At 38.6% G+C, this 26,199-nt stretch overlaps 1 protein-coding gene across 2 annotated transcripts in view; it reads right to left on the bottom strand.

Moving 5' to 3' along the window:
* Positions 1-222: 222 nt before the first annotated feature.
* Positions 223-26,199, bottom strand: part of LOC130906581 (hepatocyte nuclear factor 4-alpha) — a 99,967-nt gene continuing 73,990 nt past the window's right edge. For both annotated transcript variants that reach the window (XM_057821064.1, XM_057821054.1), the window contains exons 8-10: positions 17,916-18,152; positions 13,721-13,843; positions 223-7,971 (exon numbers count right to left, since the gene is read on the bottom strand). In XM_057821064.1, the coding sequence (XP_057677047.1) occupies positions 7,829-7,971; positions 13,721-13,843; positions 17,916-18,152 (503 nt within the window). In that variant the 3' untranslated portion in view covers positions 223-7,828. The remainder of the gene's footprint in view (positions 7,972-13,720; positions 13,844-17,915; positions 18,153-26,199) is intronic.

Here is a 26,199-nt window from a genome sequence, read left to right as displayed (position 1 = left end):
ATGACACCGCTGTCAAATAAAGTGTTACCTAAAAAAAAATCAACAAATAAACCGCACTGGACTATAAGCCACAGGTATCAAAATGAAGGCAAAAAGTAGCGGCTTTTAGTCCGAAAATTACGGTAACTGAGATTGCTTATTCATACAACCTAATATTTATGAAAGAAAATGGTCAATGATGCCTGAACTTTATCATTGTATTGTACATTCAACTACAAAGAAACGCAATTTTGAAAAGAGACCTCGATTTATTGGTTCAGCTTCACATTGTACGGCTTTTAAAACAGTACAGGTCACAAGGCACATTTGCGTTAAGTTCCAACATGAAATGAAAGTACTAAAAACAAAATATACATATTTAGACTGAAATTGGAGAACCCCCTCAGTGTACCCGCTTATGAAAAAGTGGTTGTGAACACATGACTTGGTCCAGCAATCTTTTTTTTTTTTAAATCACAGAGGAACCTGAAATATAAAAAAGACAAACAAAGCACTAAACAGAATGCAAGCCCTGTAACATTCATAAAATACTGACATGGTCCTGTTGCCATGTCGAACATGAGCTTTCCCGCCACACGCTGGCCATTTAACTCATTCGCTCGCTGCCGGCCCCTGAGTCGACATCCATCACCGTCAATGGCAGCCAATGAGGAAACTAACAAAACAAGTCTTTTTGTTTCACTTCTGGTGTTACACAGCAGTGGACTAAAAAAAAAAAAAAAAAAAAGAATCACGCATTGTATTTTCCGGTCTATAGGTCGCTCGACAGTCAAACTCGTCAAAAAAAAAAGGTCAAAGAAAAAAACATGGATCAGTCGAATTTGGGGAGGAAAATGTAGCTCATGTTGTACGCCATTTGTCGCCAAGTAGCTCAAATGCAGTCAAGATTAGTTCAAAAGAATTGAGAAGTTGCCAAAGCCATGACATTGACTATCAGGAATAACAGTGCTGCTGCTAGTGCTAACATAAGCGCCCTTTAGCTTAGCAAGCTAATACGTTGGAGCACTTCAGCTCAAAAACGGGTACTTTGTCAGTTTTCTTCGACATTCGTACCACGCACAATCTATTACTCACGGTTTTAGTTATTACTCAGCTTACCGAAGGGCTTGTTAGCTTATCTTTACTGTAGCAACCTTCTATTCTTAGCATTAGCTTCCAGGTACCAAGTTGTCATCCAGCTAGCCTCCAAAACATTCCGTGTATCTTCTGTTCAGGCCACATATCTTCCTTCACGTGCGCCAAGCAAATAAAAACATAGTTAAATCGCACCGCACTATAAGTCGAATTTTGGGAGGAAAATGTAGCCTACTGTATTTTGTCTGCCATTTTTTGTCAAGTAGCTCAAATGTAGTCACTAGTATTACTTCAGCAACAAAAAAATCAGTTCAAGCATATTGAATAGTTGCCAAATCCATGACATTGACTATCAGGAATAACAGTGCTGCTGCTAGTGCTAACATAAGCGCCCTTTAGCTTAGCAAGCTAATACGTTGGAGCACTTCAGCTCAACAACGGGTACTTTGTCAAGTTTCTTCGACATTCCTAGCACGCAGAATCTATTACTCACGGTTTTAGTTAGTACTCAGCTTACCGAAGGGCTTGTTAGCTTATCTTTACTGTAGCAACTTTCTATTCTTAGCATTAGCTTCCAGGTACCAAGTTGTCATCCAGCTAGCCTCCAAAACATTCCATGTATCTTCTGTTCAGGCCACATATCTTCCTTCACGTGCGCCAAGCAAATAAAAACATAGTTAAATCGCACCGCACCATAAGTCGAATTTTGGGAGGAAAATGTAGCCTACTGTATTTTGTCTGCCATTTTTTGTCAAGTAGCTCAAATGTAGTCACTAGTATTACTTCAGCAACAAAAAAATCAGTTCAAGCATATTGAATAGTTGCCAAAACCACGACATTGACAGTCAGGAATAAATACAGCACTGCTGCTAGTGCTAACATAAGCACTCTTTAGCTTAGCGAGTTACTACGTTGCAGCACTTCAGCTCAAGAACAGCCACTTTGTCAGTTTTTTTTTACTTTCATAGCACGCACAAAGACTTTTACTCACGGTTTTGGCTAATACTCAGCTCACCGGCGGGCCCGTTAGCTTAGCTTAGCTGTATAGGCTTTCCATTCTCTACATTAGCTTCTGACTTTGGTTACTAGTTTCCAGTGACTAAACTGTTGTTAAGCTAACCTTCACAATGTTTTGTGTATCTTCTGTTCAATGTTCAGGTCACATATATTCCTTATCTTCATTATCTTAGCTTAGCTTAGCTTAGCTTTAGAGGCTGCCTATTCTCCATATTAGCTTCCAGTGACCAAGTTGTCGTCCAGCAAGCCTCCAAAATGTTTCGTATATCTTTTATTCTCCGCTCAGGCCACATATCTTCCTTTTCTTTGTTAGCTTAGCTGTAGCAGCTTTCTATTCTCCGCATTAGCTTCCAGAGAGTTGTCGTCTAGCTAGCCTCCAAAACATTCTGTGTATCTTCCGTTCAGGCCACATATCTTCCTTCGCATAGCTCCGGAGACAATTTAGGACTGTCCAGATTTATGTACCTACGTTGTGTAACCTCTGAACGCTTGTCAAAAACAGTCAGGACGACTACAACTCCAGCTTGATTTCCATTTTTAAAAAACAAGTTCGCAGACCTCTTTGCAGCAGCTATTGTTAGAAATAAACAAAAGAATGCATGAAAAATACACTGTTGTCAAGTACAATAAAGTCAGAAGCACTGCTGGCTGAGGCCGAGTAGACTTGAGGCATGCAAAACCAAAAAAAATAAAACAAAAACGTACATATAACTTCATGAAATAAACAAAACTGCACCAAATGGGTAATCCTGTGTAATCATTATCATATAGTCGTTCATTAATTCATAGTCGTTTCATCATATCAGAGGTGGGTAGTAGTAACGTGTTGAGTTATCCCTGTTACATATACTTGAGTAACTTTTTGAGAAAAATGTACTTTTAAGAGTAGTTTTACCATGCTATACTTTTCACTAGGGTAAATTTATGATGAAGAAATGCTACTCTTACTCCGCTACTTTGGGCTACACTAGTTTTTCCTCTTTATTTTATATATCGGATTTTACTTTGCCCACAGTACCCCTAGAAATTTCATCATTGTTCAATCTAATTGATCCAAGACGTCACAACAATGATCACGTGACTTCATCATACCAATAAGATATGACAATAGAGTCACATGACCACACACAAACTTGCGGATTTGGAAGTCCTATGATCACGCCGGCGTGTTCACTCACGTGGTGTCTTGAAAGCGCCCTAAAAAAATTGACAACAGGTAGTCCTCGGGTTACGACGTACCCGACTTACAGGACTTCAATATTACACGCCAGAGTCTCGCCCGCTATTTTGTCTTCGGTCATTTTTTTAGAGCAGGTAGCACAAAGAACGTATTTGCGTACACGAAGAGAAAGAGCACGTGCGCACACACGAAGTCGCACAGCCGAGTGAGAAAGAGGGGATAGATTACAGCTTCAAGGCTGCGCTCACATTTTTTGCTTGTGTAGCATCCACAGAGGCAAAGTTGTATATAACACATTTTGTGCTGTATAATGTACGTTTTCAATTGTGGTGGAATACTTGGGGCGAGTTTAAGTGATTGTTTTTGATGATGTGCGGACGCTAACTGGTACATGCTAATCGTTTATGTGGATTGTTATTGCTGTATGAGCAGCTAGTTATAAACGCAAATTGAAATTGCAGTAACTGAAGAAGAAACTGATTTAATTTCATTTTTAGTTTAGCTTCATTCTGCAAGTGTTGATGTCATTAACAGCTGAATAAAGTCAGCAAACCACACGAATGTGTGACATCGTCATTTCGGAGCTTAGCTCGTTAGCTAGCTAGGATTTAGAACCAGCGTCTTGGCGAGGAGGGCACAATGACGCATAATACATATTTTTGGATGGTTATTTTGAGATTTAGGGGGTATTTAAAAGAGTAATTCCAGTTTACGCGGAAAGCTGGGTTATGTAGCCAGTGTAGGAACAGAGGTCGTTCGTAACCCGGGGACTATCTGGATTCTACAATGAGCGTTAACATCACTCGAAAGCGTTGATTTCAACCTCTCTCTCGGTTTTTAATTTCATGGTAGGAAATGTTTTTTGTCCACTAGAGGGCACCCATGCTCTTTGGACTGGTAATGTTCAAATTTGTCTTGTCGGAATTCACTGATTTTTGCGTATTTTTTGGCCTACTATGGTCATGTCATGGGTTATAGTACATTATACTAAAAACTAGGGCTGTCAAAATGATCGCGTTAACGGGCGGTAATTAATTTTTTAAGTTACCCAAAATATTAATTAAAATATTTGACGCAATTAACGCACATGTCCCGCTCAGACAGATTTAAATGTCAGTAGAGTGAAATGCCCACTTGTTAATTGTGTTTTATGGAGTTTTGCCGCCCTCTGCTGGCGCTTGGGTGCGACTGATTTTATAGGCTTCAGCACCCATGAGCATTGTGTAAGTAATTATTGACATCAACAATGGCGGGCTACTAGTTTATTTTTTGATTGAAAATTTTACAAATTTTATTAAAACGAAAACATTAAGAGGGTTTTAATATAAAATTTCTATAACTTGTACTAACATTTATCTTTTAAGAACTACAAGTCTTTCTATCCATGGATCACTTTAACAGAATGTTAATAATGTTAATGCCATCTTGTTGATTTATTGTTATAATAAACAAATACAGTCCTTATGTACCGTATGTTGAATGTATATATCCATCTTGTGTCTTATCTTTCTATTCCAACAATTTATTTGACAGAATATATATATAATTTACAGAAAAATATGGCATATTTTATAGATGGTTTGAATTACGATTAATTGCGATTAATTATGATTAATTAATTCTTAAGCTGTAATTAACTCGATTAAAAATTTTAATCGTTTGACAGCCCTAGTAAAAACTGTTCACATTGACGTCCTGCTAAGAAAAACTATGCAATTGTTTTAAAAAAAAAAATCACAATGTAAGGAGTTAATCAGATTGTTACTCATTACTTGAGAATTCTTTTTACCGATTTTTTTTTTTTTTTAAGTACACTTTTTTTGGATGACTACATTTACTTTTACTTGAGTGATATTGTTTTAAAGTAAACGCTACTCTTAGTTGAGTCAAACTTTTGGCTCCTCTACCCACCTCTGAATACTGTATAGTCAATAGTGTCAGCATATGGAGATAGAATAGTGCCAAAAGAAGTGAGGTTGTCAAATGAAAATTATCCCTGTAAAATGACCAATTTTAACTGAAAAAAACCACTTGTATTTCCAAATTTTGCGTTGTAAAATAAACATGAAAAAAACTTGAAGGAATAAATTGTTCTACAAGTTGTTTTTTTCTGTTTGCAAGTTTTATTGTTTTGTTTTGTTCTACAGGTGTTTTTTTTTCACTACGGGTTCAAAATTACCAATTACAAGTGCACAAGTTTTGTCACATTCTTGTCGGGTTTTATGAGCCACAAAAGATACTCGTAACCTAGTTTTAAAATTAAAAAATACCTGTAAAATGACAAATTTTTTACTTGTAAAACAAAAAAAACAACTTGTATTTCCAAATTTTGCCTTGTGAAATAAACATGAAAAAAACACAATGTAAAAAAAAATTTCTACAAGTGTTTTTTTTTCCATTTACAAGTGATTTTTTTGTTCTACGGGTGTTTTTTTCTTTGCTACAGGTTACAACCTCACGAGTTTTGTCTCCCCCTTGTCGCATTTTTAGTAAGCTTGAGAATGATAAACCGATACGACCGGATATCCGGTTTTACAGGTGAGAGATACAGCTGTATCGATAGTAAAGTTACCATTCGACAGTAATTAGCTATTAAATATTCAATAAACCGATAGTAGAGATAGAATTAGGCTATCACGAGCACAAGAATCGGTTTCTAATGCCTAGTTTAATGCATTGTTTAATATGATAATAGTTTAGCTTTTACCTCACATGCTGCGCTTGAGTCATTCACCACACAGCGCACTTAGATGGTGACCGCCGTCGTGGTTGCTTTAACTTCCCATTCATTTAGGCTGAACCGCTGGTAGTCGCCGTCATTACCCGATCGTCACGGGCGTATCATAACAACGCGAGAGCTAACAAAACCACTGTAACGCCCCGCTACGTAACGTTTTCTTCACAGCCCAAAACGAAACTAGTAGTGGCAACGAAGCAACATGCTAAAACAATGGACAGTTTGCGATTGATTTTCAACGCACCCAGGAAAACTAAAGTCGGTCTTTGAAGTGACGAAGGCAGCCAGATCTGTTCGAATGGGACAGAGCAAGTGTGAAGCGGTACAGACATCGTGAGTTATTAACCCTGAAAAATAACCCACTACAATGGTGGAAAGGGCGGAATATTGTTTCCACGAAACGCAGTCCACTTAAACATGATCATGTGGATCAGTTGATCTTCCTTAAGAAAAATCTGCCCTTCAAAAAAGATATAGACAGTCATGAGGAATAAAAAAAATGTGGAAGCACAGGAATAAGTGAATGACTTTGTTGTGTATAAGGTTAAAGTAATGATTATAGACCTGTCCGTCTAAAATGCCATGTTTTTATTCCCCCAGTTATACCAGTGGTAAAGCATAATTTATTATTTATTTATGATAACACTAGCAGGCTTAATTCTTTTTTTTTTTTTTTTCGTAGAGCTGCTGCATATAACTAATATTTTTTGTTCAAAACACCAGGAAATACATTAATTAAATTACTGCACTTTATTGTTGTCTGTCACTGGAGTTTTATTTTATTATAAATCCCATCCAACAAAATGACGGTCATATAGTAAGCTTTTTTTTTTTTTCCATAAAAAAATAAAACATAACATTGGTATGAAATGTTGTTTAATTTTGCTATTAGAAATGTGGTCTTTTTTATATGTTTAAAATACTGTACGAACACACACAACAAATGTTTACTATCGTATCGTTTTCACTCTGTATCGAACCGTATCGTTCTTAAACTGTATCGAATCGTATCGAATCGCTCAGCCTTAAGAATGTATCATTTTTTAATCGAATCGTAACCTGTGTATCTAGATACATATCAAATCGGCTTCATGCCAGAGATTCCCAACCCTAGTTTTTAGAGACAAAAGTCACTTGTAACCACAGACGAAAAAGACTACTTGTACATCGAAATAATCTGTTGTAAAACACAAACACATAAATATCATTCCAAGTCGTGGTCAAAAAAAGACAAAGAATGTGACAAAACTTGTGCACTTGTAGTTGGTAATTTTTAACCCGTAGTGAAGAAAAAACACCTGTAGAACAAAAAAAAAAAATACTTGCAAACAGAAAAAAACAACTTGTAGAACAATTTATTCCTTTGATTTTTTTCAATGTTTATTTTACAACGCAAATTTTGGAAATACAAGTGTTTTTTAGTTAAAATTGGTCATTTTACAGGGATAATTTTCATTTTACAACCTCACTTCTTTTGGCACTATTCTATGTCCATATCAGCACACTAACATTTTTGGCTTCTAAACCGCGAGCCAAGAGCGCCCTCTCGTGGCACTTTGCAGGGTAACGTTTACTCTATGGTCGACCAGTATAGCATTTCAGAAGATGTCAAATTATATTATATTTTGATATTATATAAGTCGCACCTTAGTGTAGGTCGCACGTTCAGTCAAAGTATTTAAAAAAGTGCGGCGTATAGACCGGAAAATACGGTAATTACGTACTCTGAAGGCACTTAATGGTTGCTACTTTACATTATTTTTCAGTCAAGCTGACAGCTTTCAAGCTGTTTATTTGGGGGGGGGAAATGGCGAAGGTCATCAGATGGCTTCTTGCTTGGTAATAGTGGGCTGAGGAATGGAGGTGGGCTGCTTGGGGACGGTGGCTATGACTCCTTGAGTTATTTTGTAATGTTCTGAGCCAGATGATGTAGGAGGTGACGGTATCGGGGTTTCAGGAGTGGCTGTGAAGTACAAGATAGAGCAAGTTAGAAAGAGAGAGGATCAAAGTTAAATAGATATGCAATTGAATAAAGAATTCAATGTGTTACTATTTCAGTGTTTATGGGATTTTGATTACAATTTTCTTTCATTAGTCAGAGAGTTAAGCTTTGTGAGGTCACAGATTAATGAAACAAAATAAAAATATTCAAATACTTTTTTTTTTTTTAACTTTTTTTTTTTTTTTTTTTTTTTTTTAATTGTTTACAATTACTTATATTTTTATTATGGCTTTTTATTTTGACTTTTTTTTTTCTTCCAGTTAAAATGAATTGGATGCCTACTACCGTCAATGGCAAGAGTTCAGCTATGTGAGGTCACAAGAGATTTAAAAATAAATAAAATGAATGAATTAAAGTCCCAGGGCTAAATACAAATGGACCACACTTATTTGTCTTCAGTCCTTTTTTTCACTTTATTATTAATTGTTTTATTTTTTATGTTTATGTATTTTTTTAATTACAGTGCCTTGCAAAAGTATTCGGCCCCCTTGAATCTTGCAACCTTTCGCCACATTTCAGGCTTCAAACATAAAGATATGAATTTTTTTTTTTTTTTGTCAAGAATCAACAACAAGTGGGACACAATCGTGAAGTGGAACAACATTTATTGGATAATTTAAACTTTTTTAACAAATAAAAAACTGAAAAGTGGGGCGTGCAATATTATTCGGCCCCTTTACTTTCAGTGCAGCAAACTCACTCCAGAAGTTCAGTGAGGATCTCTGAATGATCCAATGTTGTCCTAAATGACCGATGATGATAAATAGAATCCACCTGTGTGTAATCAAGTCTCCGTATAAATGCACCTGCTCTGTGATAGTCTCAGGGTTTTGTTTAAAGTGCAGAGAGCATTATGAAAACCAAGGAACACACCAGGCAGGTCCGAGATACTGTTGTGGAGAAGTTTAAAGCCGGATTTGGATACAAAAAGATTTCCCAAGCTTTAAACATCTCAAGGAGCACTGTGCAAGCCATCATATTGAAATGGAAGGAGCATCAGACCACTGCAAATCTACCAAGACCCGGCCGTCCTTCCAAACTTTCTTCTCAAACAAGGAGAAAACTGATCAGAGATGTAGCCAAGAGGCCCATGATCACTCTGGATGAACTGCAGAGATCTACAGCTGAGGTGGGAGAGTCTGTCCATAGGACAACAATCAGTCGTACACTGCACAAATCTGGCCTTTATGGAAGAGTGGCAAGAAGAAAGCCATTTCTCAAAGATATCCATAAAAAGTCTCGTTTAAAGTTTGCCGCAAGCCACCTGGGAGACACACCAAACATGTGGAAGAAGGTGCTCTGGTCAGATGAACCCAAAATTGAAGTTTTTGGCCACAATGCAAAACGGTATGTTTGGCAGCTCATCACCTGGAACACACCATCCCCACTGTCAAACATGGTGGTGGCAGCATCATGGTTTGGGCCTCCTTTTCTTCAGCAGGGACAGGGAAAATGGTTAAAATTGACGGGAAGATGGATGCAGCCAAATACAGGAACATTCTGGAAGAAAACCTGTTGGTATCTGCACAAGACCTGAGACTGGGACGGAGATTTATCTTCCAACAGGACAATGATCCAAAACATAAAGCCAAATCTACAATGGAATGGTTCAAAAATAAACGTATCCAGGTGTTAGAATGGCCAAATCAAAGTCCAGACCTGAATCCAAAGGAGAATCTGTGGAAAGAGCTGAAGACTGCTGTTCACAAACACTCTCCATCCAACCTCACTGAGCTCGAGCTGTTTTGCAAGGAAGAATGGGCAAGAATGTCAGTCTCTCGATGTGCAAAACTGATAGAAACATACCCCAAGCGACTAGCAGCTGTAATTGGAGCAAAAGGTGGCGCTACAAAGTATTAACGCAAGGGGGCCGAATAATATTGCACGCCCCGCTTTTCAGTTTTTATTTGTTAAAAAAGTTGAAATTATCCACTAAATTTCGTTCCACTTCACGATTGTGTCCCACTTGTTGTTGATTCTTGACAAAAAATTAAAATTTTATATCTTTATGTTTGAAGCCTGAAATGTGGCGAAAGGTTGCAAGGTTCAAGGGGGCCGAATACTTTTGCAAGGCACTGTAGAAATATTTATTTATTCATTCATGTCATTTAAATTTTTTGAATTAATAATTGATTTTTTCGCAGGTTTAAAAAAAAAAAAAAAAAGTTTTTATTTATTACTGTTTGAAAAGTTTGAATATTAGTACTATTTTTTAGATTATTTTGTTTTAGTTTTTTGTTACCCATTGCAAAACGCGTACAAAGTACAGTGGGGTAAATAAGTATTTAGTCAACCACTAATTGTGCAAGTTCTCCCACTTGAAAATATTAGAGAGGCCTGTAATTGTCAACATGGGTGAACCTCAACCATGAGAGACAGAATGTGGAAAAAAACAACAACAGAAAATCACATTGTTTAATTTTTAAAGAATTTATTTGCAAATCATGGTGGAAAATAAGTATTTGGTCAATACCAAAAGGTCATCTCAATACTTTGTTATGTACCCTTTGTTGGCAATAACAGAGGCCAAATGTTTTCTGTAACTCTTCACAAGCTTTTCACACACTGTTGCTGGTATTTTGGCCCATTCCTCCATGCAGATCTCCTCTGGAGCAGTGATTTTTGGGGCTGTCGTTGGGCAACACGGACTTTCAACTCCCTCCTCACCCAGTGGCGTCAAAATGATGACAAGAACGGTGAGCAAAAATCCCAGAACCACACGGGGGCACCTAGTGAATGACCTACAGAGAGCTGGGACCACAGTAACAAAGGCTACTATAAGTAACACAATGCGCCGCCAGGGACTCAAATCCTGCACTGCCAGACGTGTCCTCCAACTGGAGAAAGTACACGTTCAGGCCCGTCTGCGGTTCTGCTCTGGGGGAGATCTTCATGGAGGAATGGGCCAAAATACCATTAACAGTGTGTCAAAGCTTGTGAAGAGTTACAGAAAACGTTTGGCCTCCATTATTGCCAACAAAGGGTACATAACAAAGTATTGAGATGAACTTTTGGTATTGACGAAATACTTATTTTCCACCATGATTTACAGATAAATTCTTTAAAAATCAAACAATGTGATTTTCTGGTTTTTTTTCCCACATTGTGTCTCTCATGGTTGAGGTTTACCGATGTTGACAATTACAGGCCTCTCTAATATTTTTAAGTGGGAGAACTTGCACAATTAGTGGTTGACTAAATACTTATTTGCCCAACTGTATATGAATTTATTCCCAGCTCTTTACGAGCATATAATGGTGTTCATTTATTTTCCCCTCAAAATAAATCAAAATATAGGCATTAATATCTAAACCCCTGGCAACAAAAGTGAGTACAACCGTTTGAAAAAACGTACATCCCTAAATGTTCAAATTGAGTACTGCTTGTCATTTTCCCTTCAAAATGTCATGTGACTTGTTACAGGAGTGCTGTCAGCATTGCTGCAGAGATTGAAGAGGTGGCGGGTCAGCCTGTTAGTGCTCAGACCATATGCCGCACTCTACATCAAATAGGTGTGCATGGTGAAGGGAAAAGAAACCGTCAACGCACCCATCATATAATTTTTTGCATTAGTCTAACACATTCATCTAACCATTTTTTAAGCAGACTCCACTATATGCCCTTTGACACAGTAAAGTGAATCACCTTTTCCGGGCTAATGAGGGGGAGATGAGAAAAATGGTACAGTTTCTCGTAGGCTCCGTCTAACTGTTTGCATTACTCTAACACGTAATATAATTAATCAGGAAATAGTATCATATTCATATTCACGGTAGGACTGCACTACTAATATAAAATAAATAGCACACCATAGTTTAATGAGAAGAAATAGAAGAGATACACAATGCCGTCTTATCACAGAAGCCCAACGCATGCGTCACGAACAAGATTGACGCACCAACTCTTGCAATCAGCTCTCCCAGCAAACTCCAAGGACAAAGCCCTTTGTCCTAAAACAAGTACAGACAGCCCGGACAACAAAGCTGATAGCGGGCGTCCCATCTGCGCACGAACCTAAGCTGCCCAAAACCGGCCACAGAGGGGAAGACCCAAAAGCAACGCCCAGACACACCTTCGACACGGCCCGCTTTACTAAGGACTTTAAAAAGACTGGACACTGAGATAACACAGATTTTGCTGCTCGGAAACATGTAGCCTTGTTTTGGATCCAGAATTGTCCCTCCGTCGTCCGTTTTTGCCTTGTTTTTTACCATTGTCAACGAATAAATTGTCAACCTGTTTTCGGTGAGTGTTCTTCAAACTTTTGAAACATGGAGTCAGTACAAAGGGTTAAAAATAAGAAGAGAATGCGCGAAGTTCGGCCTTCCCGGTTGGCGCGCGCGGAGGCAGCATCGGCCGAGCGGCACTTGTTTTGGCTGTCGCTGTTTCCGTACGTCTTGGCCGGGGGGGGCGAATTTCAACAGTTGGCGACCCGACATGATAGGCCCAGACGACGGAGGGGATGGACGAGCAGCTGCGGAAGAGTCAACTGAAGCCCTTTCTAAAGGTAAAAAGACGTTTGGTCATAATTCGAGGCGGGTGAAAGTTGACTTGAAGCGACCTTCGACCAGTTGTGTGTTTTGTCTAACGGTGATTGTTGCATTCTGTTGAAGACATACGGGGAATTAGTTTGGTAACAGTAGTCTTAACACTAGAGGGGTAGTATTATAGATTTGTGTATGAAGTACAACATCCATTTCGTAGTTTAGGCTGGGTGGAAAAAAACAAAACAAAAAAACATAAAAGGACAAGTTTAGAGTAGGAAGCGTGGTGTCCCCGGAAACCAATTAAATTGCGAGAGACAACAATTCCAATTGTCCTGTCACCCCAGGAGGAAGCCTCTTCTGAAGACAGTACACAAGAAAGCCCGCCCGTCTCAACAGACCATAGGACCAGTAATCCATGTGCTTTGTTTACACATCTTCAGCAAGCTGTTTGCGGGCTTTCTTGTGTACCGTCTTCAGAAGAGGCTTCCTGGTGTGACAGCCATGCACACCAATTTAATGTAGAGTGCGGCGTATGGTCTGAACACTAACACGCTGACCCCCCACCTTTTCAATCTCTGCAGCAATGCTGACAACACTCCTGTAACAAGTCACATGACATTTTGGAGGGAAAATAACAAGCAGTACTCAATTTGGACATTTAGGGTTGTACGTAGTTCCCATGCGGTTTACTCACTTTTGTTGCCAGGGGTTTAGATATTAATGGCTATATTTTGAGGGGAAAATACATAAACTCTATTATATAGGCTGCACACAGACTACTTTTCATTGTGTCAAAGTGTCATTTTGTCAGTGTTGTCGCATGAAAAGATATACTTAAATATCTGCAGAAATGCGAGGAGTGTACTCACTTTTGTGATACACTGTATACACACACATACAGTATACAGTATATACGTATACACTCACAAATAAATAACATAATACATTTATTTTAGGCCCTCCAGGTCCCGCAGTAGAACACATCTCAGGACAGATTTTCAGATAAACAAGTGAAATTTCTCAGCGCATTAAACATGTTAGGAAAGAATAACAGGAGTTTTCTTTGAGCAAGTAAGCCAGATTAGAATGCATGAAGAATTTCAAGGATTATTCCGACAAACCCCTTCAGCTACAGAAAAATCTGAAATGTGTTCAACTGCAGCACGTTTGCACCAAACACTCCTCTTTGTTTCAATTGCACTTTTTTGCCTTTTCATACATACAGATTTGTCCGTTATGGATGGGCGTGGGCATGTTGCTCGCAACAATCACGTTGCTGCTGAGGTGCTCCTGAACCAGGTGAGGGTGAAGGGAATGAGGTGCGTGCGGCGCTTCGTTGGCAGAGCCTGAAACACAACATCATTTTAGGATGCTAACCTTTAAGTGAAACTTACAGAAGTGAAAGTTCAAAAATGAACAGCAAGTGACCCAGGGATGCCCTAAAACCAACAGAAATTGGCCTGAAAATGTCCAAAAATCCACAAGAAGTCATGACAAATAGGAAGTGACCAAGAAATGCCTTAAAATCAACAGGAAATGATTAAAATGTACAGGTAGGGACGCAAGATGATTAGTAAGTGACCGCTTAATACATTTAAAAATGCAATATCGGTGAATGATTTATTAGTACTCGCCGATACCTGCATTTTAGTGCTACAGTGGTATGAAAAAGTATCTGAAACTTTTGGGATAGCTCACACTTCTGCATAAAATCACCATCAAATGTGATCTGATATTTGTTAAAAATCACACAGATGAAAAAACAGTGTTTGCTTTAACTAAAACCACCCAAACATTTATAGGTTTTCATATTTTAATGACGATAGTATGTAAACAATGACAGAAGGGGGAAAAATAAGTAAGTGAACCCTCTGCCTAAGGAGACTTAAAGAGCAATTGAAACCAATTTCTACCAAACAATTTAAGTCAGGAGTGTGTCCAATCACCCATGAGTGGTTTAAAGCTACCATGCCCACTATAAAACACACACCTGGTAAGAATTATCTTGATGAAAAGGGGTGCAAATGTGCTACACAGTTTTTGCTAAAAACTAGAGATGCCGATCGATCGGGTCCCATCACGTCATTTTTAAAGTATCGGAATCAGCAAAAAAATATCGGCCATGCATTTTTTAAATATACTGGACTGTCTCAGGAAATTAGAATACACAATATTCTAATTTTTTGAGACAGTCCTGTGTATATATACAGGACTGTCTCAGGAAATTAGAATACACAATATTCTAATTTCCTGAGATACACAGGACTGTCTCAAAAAATTAGAATATTGTGTATTCTAATTTCCTGAGACAGTCCAGTATATATATATATATTTAAATTAAATCGTTTTCTAATTGTATTTAACGTGACAGACATAATATGTTACACTCATCCAGAGTCTTTAGTTTAGGCTTAAGGTAGGGTTATCAAATTTATCCCGAAAACGGCGGTAATTAGTTTTTTAAAAAATGTATCACGTTAAAATATTTAACACAATTAATGCATGCGCTGCACGACCCACTCAAGCATTGTCGCGCTCAATCTGTAATGGCGCCGTTTTACCTATATAGAGAGATAAAAGGCAGCGTAAAATGAGTAGAGTGAATTTTGGCAGCCTTTGGAGCCTTTTTTAATTGGCTAGAGCCTTGCAATCCCTCTCCCTACGATTAGAAATATCATGGGAAGCAATGTGGGGAAGCAAGGTAACAATTGATCTTTTTCATAACACCCAGGGCCGGCCCAGCCCATACGCAGACTATGCAGCTGCTTAGGGCCCCTGACCACTAGGGGGCCCCAATCTGGCAATTGATTATTTTATATTCTATTTTGTTTACTGCAGTTTGCTTTATTTGACTTTTGTGAGTTTTGATACTTGATTACAAGCTTAAAAAATAAAAGTTCTTCCTTAACTTCTTTCTTTCTTCTTTTAGTAAAAGGTTTGGCGCTATCTACTGTAAGTACTGACAATCATTTGGGGTGAGAAGTTTGAAGTATGCAGTCCAACAAAATCTGATTAATATACAAAATATGGACGTATGGGTTGGATTGCATGTATGGGTTTCACAGTACACTGTGATGAAATGGTGGGCCAAAAATATGGGCCCCTTTGCATTTTTTTGCTCAGGGCCCCCAAATGGCCTGGGCTGGCCCTGATAACACCTTATGTTATTTCCCAACGCAGAGAAGATATATCAATTGGTAGCACTACTCACAGTCATGGTTCCACTTCCCATCATGCATTTGGGCATGTATACAGTATCATTTACTGAAAGCTCAACAAATATACTAGATGGCAATATTTAGTCACAATATACAAAGTCACAAGTCTTTCTATCCGTGGATCCCTCTCACAGAAAGAATGTTAATAATGTAAATGACATCTTGAGGATTTATTGTCATAATAAACAAATACAGTACTAATGTACTGTATGTTGAATTTATATATTCGTCCGAGTTTTATTCATTTTTTTCTTAAGGCATTGCCAAAATGTATATGATCGGGAAAAATTATCGGGAATGATTGGAATTGAATCGGGAGCAAAAAAAAGCATTCGGATCTGGAAATATCGGGATCGGCAGATACTCAAACTAAAACGATCGGGATCGGATCGGGAGCAAAAAAACATGATCGGAACAACCCTACTAAAAACGTACGGTTCAGCCAAAATTTGCCAAAAACATACCTATTTATTACTAATGCGCAATATTTCCCACTGATTTCCAATGGCCCTATTCACCATTCATTTCAAAATAGTGGTATGAAAAGTATCTGAACCTTTTGGAATTCCTCACATTTCTGCATAAAATCCGCCACCATCAAATGTGATCTGATCTTTGTCAAAATTACACAGATGAAAACAACAGTGTCTGCTTTAACTAAAACCACCCAAACATTTATAGTTTTTCACATTTTAATGACAATAGTATGTAAACATTGACAGAAGGGGTAAAGAGAAGTAAGTGAACCATAACATTAAATATTTTGTGGTCCCCCTTTGGCAGCAACTTCAACAAGATGCTTCTTGTAGCTGCAGATCAGTCTGGAACATTGATTAGGACTAATCCTGGCCCATTCTTCTCTACAAAACTGCTGTAGTTCAGTCACATTCCTGGGATGTCTGGCATGAATCGCTGTCTTTAGGTCATGCCACAGCATCTCAATAGGGTTCAAGTCTGGACTTTGACTTGGCTACTCCATAAAGTGTATTTTGTTCTTCTGAAACCATTCTAAAGTTGATTTACTTGTGTGTTTTGGATCATTGTCTTGTTAAAGGATCCATCCTATTTTTAGCCTCAACTAACTGACAGACGGCCTCAGGTTTTCCTGCAAAACATCCTGATAAACTTTCAAATTCATTCTTTCATTAAAGATTGCAAGTTGCCCAGGCCCTGAGGCGGCAAAACAGCCCAAATCATGATGCTCCCAACCATGCTTCACAGTAGGGATGAGGTGTTGCTGTTGGTGAGCTGTCCCCTTTTTCCTCCACACAGGACATTGTGTGTTACTCCCAAACAATTCAACTTTGGTTTCATCAGTCCACAAAATATTTTGCCTAAACGTCTGTGAAGTGTCCAAATGTCTTTTTGCGAACATAAACGAGCAACAATGAGTTTTTTTAGACAGCAGTGGCTTCTTCCGTAGAGTCCTCCCATGAACACCATTCTTGGCCATAGTTTTACAATTAGTTGATGTGTGCAGAGATATTGGACTGCGCCAGTGATTTCTGCAAGTCTTTAGCAGACACTCTAGGGTTCTTTTTTACCTCTCTGAGTATTCTGCGCTGACTCTTGGCGTCATCTTTGGCGGACGGCCACTCCAGCAGCACAGCCCATCCCTCCTCCCGCAGCCCAGCAAATGAGCCATCGTCACCTCCCCGGGTTCCAGGGTGGTCCCCGGGCCCCCCGTGCTCCCATCAAACGGCCCTCCGGGATGGGAAGAGGGGACGCACCATCATGATGCACATCAAACAATCCTTCTCATCAAGACAATTTTTACCAGGTGTGTGTTTTATAGTGGGCAGGGCAGCTTTAAACCACTCATCAGTGATTGGGCACAAACTTGACTTAAATTGTTTGGTAAAAATTGGTTTCAATTGCTCTTTAAGTCTCCTTAGGCAGAGGGTTCACTTACTTATTTTTCCAACTTCTGTCATTGTTTGCATGCTATCCTCATTAAAATATAAATACCTATAAATGTTTGGGTGGTTTTAGTTCAAGCAGACAGTTTCTTCGTCTGTGTGATTTTGACAAATATCAGATTTGATGGTGATTTTATGCAGAAATGTGAGAAATTCAAAATGTTCAGATACTTTTTCATACCACTGTAGACATCTAATTCATTTAAACTGGGAGGCCTGGCTATGAATGCTCATCTCATTGAAGAAAAATCCAAATCTAGGTACGCATTTGGTGGACTCACCTCCCAGAAGCATTTCTTGTAGAAGATTGTCAATCTTGGCCATGCCGAAAAGTTTGACGAACTGGATTTGTTCAATCATCTGCCAAGTGATGCTCTGTAGGGTCGGCAACAAGAGGAGCAGCTCCCCGAATCGCCCGCGAGAGTCGTACTGCCGGTCGTTGATGTAGTCCTCCAGGCTGACCTGGACTTGATATCGCATCCGTTTGATTTTGGCGGGGTCGCTCAGACCTTTTGCGTCTGTGGGCAAACAAAGAATTTCTCACCACTGCGCCATGAATTTTGATTGTTATTTACATCTGTAGCGCTGCAATGCATGCTAGGCGGCATATTGGGCGAAAACAGTGTTGAGAGTAGGTGGCAACAGAGGTTGACTGTCTCCCCCAAGGGAGCAGTGATGGCTAAAAGAAGCTTCTTGAAGCAATCAAACTTTGCAGTCAATTGGTTCAAAGCTTTATAGTGGTTCATTTGGTCTTATGACAGTCTTATGATGCCGCTGTCAAAAAAAAAGTATTACCGATGAATATCTTTTCGTGTAAATATCCCATAATACATTGAGGACAGCTGCGTTTTATAGTCAGGTGCAGCTTATTTATGAACAAATGCCGTTTTCGTTTCAAATTTGGTGGGTAGCCGCTTATAATCAGGTGCGCCTTATAGTCTAAAAATTACGGTAATTTGACAAATGTCATAAAAACGAAAACATCAAGAAATCATTATTCTAAAATTTCATCAGACTAATATTTACATTTTAAGAGGTAGAAGTCTTTCTATCGGTGGTTCCCTTTAAATACTTTTTTAAAAGACCATAATGAATAGAATTCAAGATCCATTTCACATCGAGACCGGCAAAAAAAGGTACAAAAGATTTCACAGAAAATTGGAAGCCCGGATTTACTTGCAAAGTACAGTGGGGCAAATAAGTATTTAGTCAACCACCAATTGTGCAAGTTCTCCTACTTGAAAAGATTAGAGAGGCCTGTAATTGTCAACATGGGAAAACCTCAACCATGAGAGACAGAATGTGAAAAAAAAAAAACTGAAAATCACATTGTTTGATTTTTAAAGAATTTCCAAATTAGAGTGGAAAATAAGTACTGTGTATGGTCACCTACAAACAAGCAAGATTTCTGGCTGTCAAAGAGGTCTAACTTCTTCTAACGAGGCTCCACTCGTTACCTGTATCAATGGCACCTGTTTGAACTCATATTCAGTATAAAAGACACCTGTCCACAACATCAGTCAGTCACACTCCAAACTACACTGTCGAAGAAACTAGCTGTCGAAGGACACCAGAGAAAAAATTCTAGACTTGCACTAGGCCGGGAAGACTGAATCTGCAATAGGTAAAACACTTGGTGTAAAGAAATCAACTGTGGGAGCAATTATTAGAAAATGGAAGACATACAAGACCGCTGATAATCTCCCTCGATCTGGGGCTCCATGCAAGATCTCACCCCGTGGCATCAAAATGATAACAAGAACGGTGAGCAAAAATCACAGAACCACACGGGGGGGCCGGGTGAATGACCTACAGAGAGCTGGGACCACAGTAACAAAGGCTACTATCAGTAACACAATCCGCCGCCAGGGACTCAAATCCTGCACTGCCATACGTGTCCCCCTGCTGAAGCCAGCACACGTCCAGGCCCGTCTGCGGTTCGCTAGAGAGCATTTGGATGATCCACAAGAGGACTGGGAGAATGTGTTATGGTCAGATGAAACCAAAATCGAACTCTTTGGTAGAAACACAGGTTCTCGTGTTTGGAGGAGAAAGAATACTGAATTGCATCCGAAGAACACCATACCCACTGTGAAGCATGGGGGTGGAAACATCATGCTTTTTGGCTGTTTTTCTGCAAAGGGACCAGAACGACTGATCTGTGTAAAGGAAAGAATGAATGGGGACATGTATGGAGAGATTTTGAGCAAAAATCTCCTTCCATCAGCAAGGGCATTGAAGATGAGACGTGGCTGGGTCTTTCAGCATGACAATGATCCCAAACACACAGCCAGGGAAACAAAGGAGTGGCTTCGTAAGAAGCATTTCAAAGTCCTGGAATGGCCTAGCCAGTCTCCAGATCTCAATCCAATAGAAAACCGTGGAGGGAGTTGAAAGTCCGTGTTGCCCAACGACAGCTCCAAAACATAACTGCTCTAGGGGAGATCTGCATGGAGGAATGGGCCAAAATACCAGCAACACTGTGTGAAAAGCTTGTGAAGAATTACAGAAAACATTTGGCCTCTGTTATTGCCAACAAAGGGTACATAACATAGTATTGACATGAACTTTTGGTATTGACCAAATACTTATTTTCCACCATGATTTGCAAATAAATTCTTTAAAAATCAAAAAATGTGATTTTCTGTTTTTTTCCCACATTCTGTCTCTCATGGTTGAGGTTTACCCATGTTGACAATTACAGGCCTCTCTAATATTTTCAAGTGGGAGAACTTGCACAATTAGTGGTTGACTAAATACTTATTTGCCCCACTGTATATGAATTTATTCCCAGCTCTTCCACACCGTGATACAAATGAGCATGAAGTACTACTACTACTTGTAGTACAAGTTGTAGAAGTAGTCGTGGTGAAATGATGAAGTACCGCCAACAGATTTTTAAGACTTTTCAAAATTGTACTTCAGACCTTTTTTGTAATTTTAGGAGGATTTTAGACATTTTAAGGCCTTAAATTCCTATTTTATCGGTTTAAAGACTTTTAAAGGCCCCGCGGATACCCTGATAGGGCTACTTTAAAAGTGGTGTTTTTCTCACGGTAAGGAGTTTCAAAAAATCGATTATTACATGCATCGCGATTCGACACGTGACGATTCAATTACGATTCATAAAGGTTCAAAAACGATGATTTTTCCCTCTTTATGACAACTGCTCGTAGCGGAACAAAATTCAAGACAAGTCTGCCGCACGGACACCGTTAACGGACGCATGCACAACGTTATGATGGATGCTCCTGGTTACTGGGAGAGAGATGCCCTTTTTAAAAGACTGGAAAATAAATTTGTGTATGAGACAGGCAGGACTAGAAGCACGACCCGGCGGTCATGCTTTTGTGCGCAAGTTATTTTTTAGAGCGAGAGGGGAAGAGAGATAGTTCATTGCACCTTGTCTTTCAAATGTCCGGCAGTAGTTTTAAGGCATTTCAATTGAAAATTGTCCTGAGCGTGTTGCTAAGACCTGTGTGCGCTATAAGAGGTGAGTACACGAACCCTCTTGTACTGATAAGCCTTTATTGTTGTTGTTTTTCAGATGATAATCGTTAGTGCCGAGCGCTAAGCTAATCAGCTAATTCGCTAACGTGTATTTTATATGCAGAACGTGTAAAACCATGATTAAGTACAGCGGTAACACTACAAACATGCGAAATAGTACAGAAATCTGTTGTTGCAAGTGCTGCATAGGAGTCGACAGGCGTGTGTGTGCGGTGGCGGGCAGGGAGAGAAGAAAGTGCGCGCGCTGTAATGAGTGTGTGTGTGGCGATGTTGGAGGCTGCCGGACTTTTTTATGTGCTCGGCAATCAACGCCACAATTTAAAAGTGATCAGTTGTGATTTCCACCTGTCACTCCAAGAGTTACACAAGGGAGGTAACACTGTGAAAACTAAGTATATTGGTTAAAAGAAGTCTTATATTTAAAGACACTTTGTGTCCAGAAAATGTGGAATTCATTCCACCAGTGTAAATTTTATTGTATTGTTTAGAAAAATAAGTAGTCCCTTTGAAATGGTTAATGTTTTTGCGCTTTCTTGTTAAAAATAAATAAATACAAAAGCAGCTTAAGGGCAGCTTTGTGTTGTATGGGCATGTTTCCTTCGTTCCTGTTGAATCATAAGTAGAGATGTCCCAATCGATCGAGGGGTCCAATCACGTCATTTTCAAAGTATCGGAATCGGCAAAAAAATATCGGACATGCCTTTTTTGATATATATATTTTTTAAATAAATCGTTTTCTAAATGTATTTAACGTTACAGGCATAATATGTTACACTCATCCAGAGTCTTTAGTTTTGGCTTAAGGTAGGGTTATCAAATTTATCCCGATAGTAGCGGTAATTAATTTTTTAAAAATTGTATCACGTTAAAATTAGGGCTGTCAAAATTATCGCGTTAACGGGCGTTAATTTTTTTAATTAATCACGTTAAAATGTTTGACACAATTAATGCATGACCCCGCTGGCATATTGCCTCAAACATTACAATGAGGCCGTTTATGGACATTAAGAGTGAAGAGAATGCCACCGGCCGCTTGGTTGCAGCGCGGTTCCATACTCATGTTATGTCTTCTAAATGTGGGAGAATTAGTAGTTGTGAGACGTTTATGCTGTATGCAATGCAAACTGCTATTTGTGCTCCACACATATTTCGGTAAGTTTTCTTTCTTTTAGTGGCAATTATGTGTCTCTTGTTTTATTTTGGGTAAGATATGTACAGATACAGTATATGTTATACAGTAAAGGCGAGTGGACACAGGCGTTCTTTGGACCCCGCCGTTTATTGGCATAAGCTTCTCCTTCACAACAAACATAAGTATCGTTTAGTGAAAGTACAACAAAAATAATATTCCTATCTCTCAAAAAAAAAAAAAAGTTCACAAAAAGAAAAGCACTTCAGTCTATAGTAATGAGGCCCTATTCTGACACACAGTTAAACAACAATGCAAAATGAACTGGCATTCCATATCAAAATAGCTATGCAAAATACGCATAAAACTTTTCACTCTATTTTTATTATTGTTATTTTTATTCTTCTTATTATTATATTAACTCTACTTTTGATTGAAAATTTTACAAATTTTATTAAAAAGAAAACATGAAGAAGGGTTTTAATATAAAATTACTATAACTTGTAATTATAACATTTATCGTTTAAGAACTACAAGTCTTTCTATCCGTGGATCACTTCAACAGAAAGAATGTTAATAATGCCATTTGTGGATTTATTGTTACAAAAAACAAATACAGTACTGATGTACAGTATGTTGTATGTATATATCCGTCGTGTGTGTTACCTTTCCATTCTAACAATAATTTACATAAAAATATGGCATATTTTAGAGATGGTTTGAATTGCGATTAATTACGATTAATTTTTAAGCTGTAATTAACGCGATTAAAAATTGTATTCGTTTGACAGCCCTAGTTAAAATATTTAACGCAATTAATGCATGCGCTGAACGACCCACTCACGCATTGTCGCGCTCAATCTGTAATAGCGCCGTTTTGCCTATATAGAGAGCTAAAAGGCAGCGTAAAATGAGTAGAGTGAATTTTTGAAGCCTTTGGAGCCTTTTTTTAATTGGCTAAAGCCTTACAATCCCTCTCTCATCGATCAGAAATATTATGGGAAGCAATGTGGGGAAGAAAGGTAGTAATTGATCTTTTCTTAACACCCTATGTTATTTCCCAACGCAGAGAAGATATATCAATTGGTCGCACTACGCACAGTCATGGTTCCACTTGCCATCATGCATTTGGGCATGGCTACAGTATCATTTACAGGCATGAAAATCTCTCACCTTTCGGCGAAATTCGCCGTTTTGAAGTCAAAAAGGGCGACCTACGTGAATTGCGTAGATCCGAGGAGAAATTCTTTTTGGGAGGAGGGGGGGGGTCGGGAGGTTTTATTAAATTATTATTATCATCATGTGATTAACTTAGTACGTAAACTGATCGGTTCTTTAAAAAAGTGACACGGACAGTCAGCAAATCCTTCAAGATGCTTCGCTGACGAGAACCAATCATCGGCCCAAGCTGCGGGCCATTATTCCAAACGCGCGCACTCCTTACGTGAAACAAGGACTGCTCGGCGAGCCTTTGGTTGCATTGCAAAGATGCGAAAACAAAAAAGCAGGCCTTATCCACACCGGGGCAGACCAGAGCGCAGCATACACACTTGCCTGTATTTGCCAGCAGATTGAATTTGGTGAGTAATAGTTTCAATCGTTTTCACATTTTGCGATATAAAAAAGTTAATGCCATTCGTTGCAGCTTGCGTTGAACACTGCCAGAGCTAGCCAAATCTCCCATGAAAAAAAAATAGCTCCCGTTAAATTGGCGTCAAGCTTGTTTATTTAGCGGTAATATAAACGAAGAGACACACTGTTGAGTCAAATTAAGCGGCATGCTCTCGGATTGAGGGGTCGCCTCGCATCGCATCGCTCCCGTCGTCCGCCTTAGACGCGTTATTTTCGGCTGGGACTTGAGCTGACGGCCGGTGTCGGCACAACACCGGCCCGACGAGTGGTGGGAATGACTCTGGCTTCTTAAAGCTTTTCAGAAATCCAGGGATCCCTCGTTTTTCGCGGTTAATGGGGACCAGAACCCGCCGCAATAAGTGAAAACCGCGAAGTAGCGCCCCCCCCCCCCCCCCCCCATTTTTTTTTGTGTGTGTTCAATGTATTTATTCAGATTTTACATTGGAAAAAAGATACATATATATAAGACATGTTTTTTCACTTTTTTCACCAAAGTATCATTTATAAATGGTTTTCAAGCACTTCAAAATGTAAGAATTATGATAAGTTTTAAACATGTTACTGCCCCACCGAATTATTTTTAAACAAGAATAAAGTAGTAAGAAAATGCTTGGCTTTATTAAATGCTTCATACTGAGTCTACTCAAAGCCTCTCAGGCTTTGTTAAACGGTGATTGACACATGTGCAAAGTTTTTCTTTATATATATATTTTTTGTTTGAAGCAGCTTATTTGATTGAATAATAAAAACACAAATGTCCTAGCCAAAATGTGGCCCAAACGCAAAACAACATTACTTCAATGGAAAAATTTGTTTCAATCAAGAAAAATAGTTTTCAAATGCTTTTTTTTGTCTCAAATTTATTTTGCAATCAAAAACATTTTTTTTAATTGAAGTGACTTTTGGGATTAAAAGTATAACTGTATTTTGATTGAAGCAACTTTGTTTTTGATAGAAGTAACTTTGTTTTTTGATTGAATAATAAAAACACAAATCTACCTCCATCGTTATTGAGAGAGAAAGAAATTAAGAAAGCTTTAAAACTAAAAGCCACCGGGGAGTCTGTTTTTTTTTATTTATTATTTTTTTTATTTATATTTCATTACATAGACATGCCTCGTAGGGAAAGGAGATTGAGGGATAAAAAAAGGAGTTGGATGAGGCTGCTAAAGGCAGCGGATACCTCATCAGCTGGGTGAATAGCAGACCTGGTAAGAACAGGTTTGCAAGGATACTCGGGTATTAAATACAATTATAAACACATTACAATGTTATTTTTCTATAAGATTTTATGTCATTGCTTTATTAATCATTAGGTGCTAGATTTGTTAAGTATGGATAATAATAAAATAATAGTTTTGAGAAAACTGTGCTGTTGGTGGCTCAGTGACCATCTGATGTGGTTTGTTCTCAGATGAACAAGTTGAGGAAGGAAGTTTTGATGCAGAGGTTGAAGGAAGAAAAGAGCTAGACTGACTGAGTCACAGCCAGAAAGTGTGATGACAGTTTTGATTTCTATTCACTGTTGCCCCCTCCCAATTAAAGTATGTCACAGTTGCAGCCAATTATTATCTAAAGCTGGTTAAAATTGAAGTTATGTTGTTTTAAGGTGTATTAAATACTTGTTCATGTGCCCCTTTTGATCTACGAGCACCCGCCCCTCCACCGGTCTCTGCACGGCCCTGCTGAAACACAGTGTGGGTCGACAGAGCTCAATATTTTGTTGGGGTGTACAGTGTACTGGAACATATTTCCTCCACACCCTTCTCACCTTTTTAACCCCTGACCCATTTTCATGCCTGCATTTACTGAAAGCTCAACAAATACACCAGATGGCAATATTTAGTCACAATGTACAAAGTCACATTTGTCCTTTAAGAATTTCTATCTGTGGATCCCTCTCACAGAAAGAATGTTAATAATGTAAATGCCATCTTGAGGATTTATTGTCATAATAAACAAATACAGTACTTATGCACTGTATGTTGAATGTATATATTCGTCCGAGTTTTATTCATTTTATTCTTAATGCATTGCCAAAATATATATGATCGGGAAAAATTATCGGGAATGATTGGAATTGAATCGGGAGCAAAAAAAACAATCGGATCGGGAAATATCAGGATCGGCAGATACTCAAACTAAAACGATCGGGATCGGATCGGGAGCAAAAAAAACATGATCGGAACAACCCTAATCATAAGGATATTTTAAATAAATAATTGACATACATTTGTTTGGCTACTTTATTAATCAGTAATGTACGATGCATCGATAATCGCGATAACGGTGAT

Source organism: Corythoichthys intestinalis, chromosome 2, assembly GCF_030265065.1.
Source record: "Corythoichthys intestinalis isolate RoL2023-P3 chromosome 2, ASM3026506v1, whole genome shotgun sequence".
Taxonomy (NCBI): domain Eukaryota; kingdom Metazoa; phylum Chordata; class Actinopteri; order Syngnathiformes; family Syngnathidae; genus Corythoichthys; species Corythoichthys intestinalis.
The sequence above is the reverse complement of the archived record's forward strand: the minus strand, read 5'-3'. Positions and strand labels throughout refer to the sequence as shown.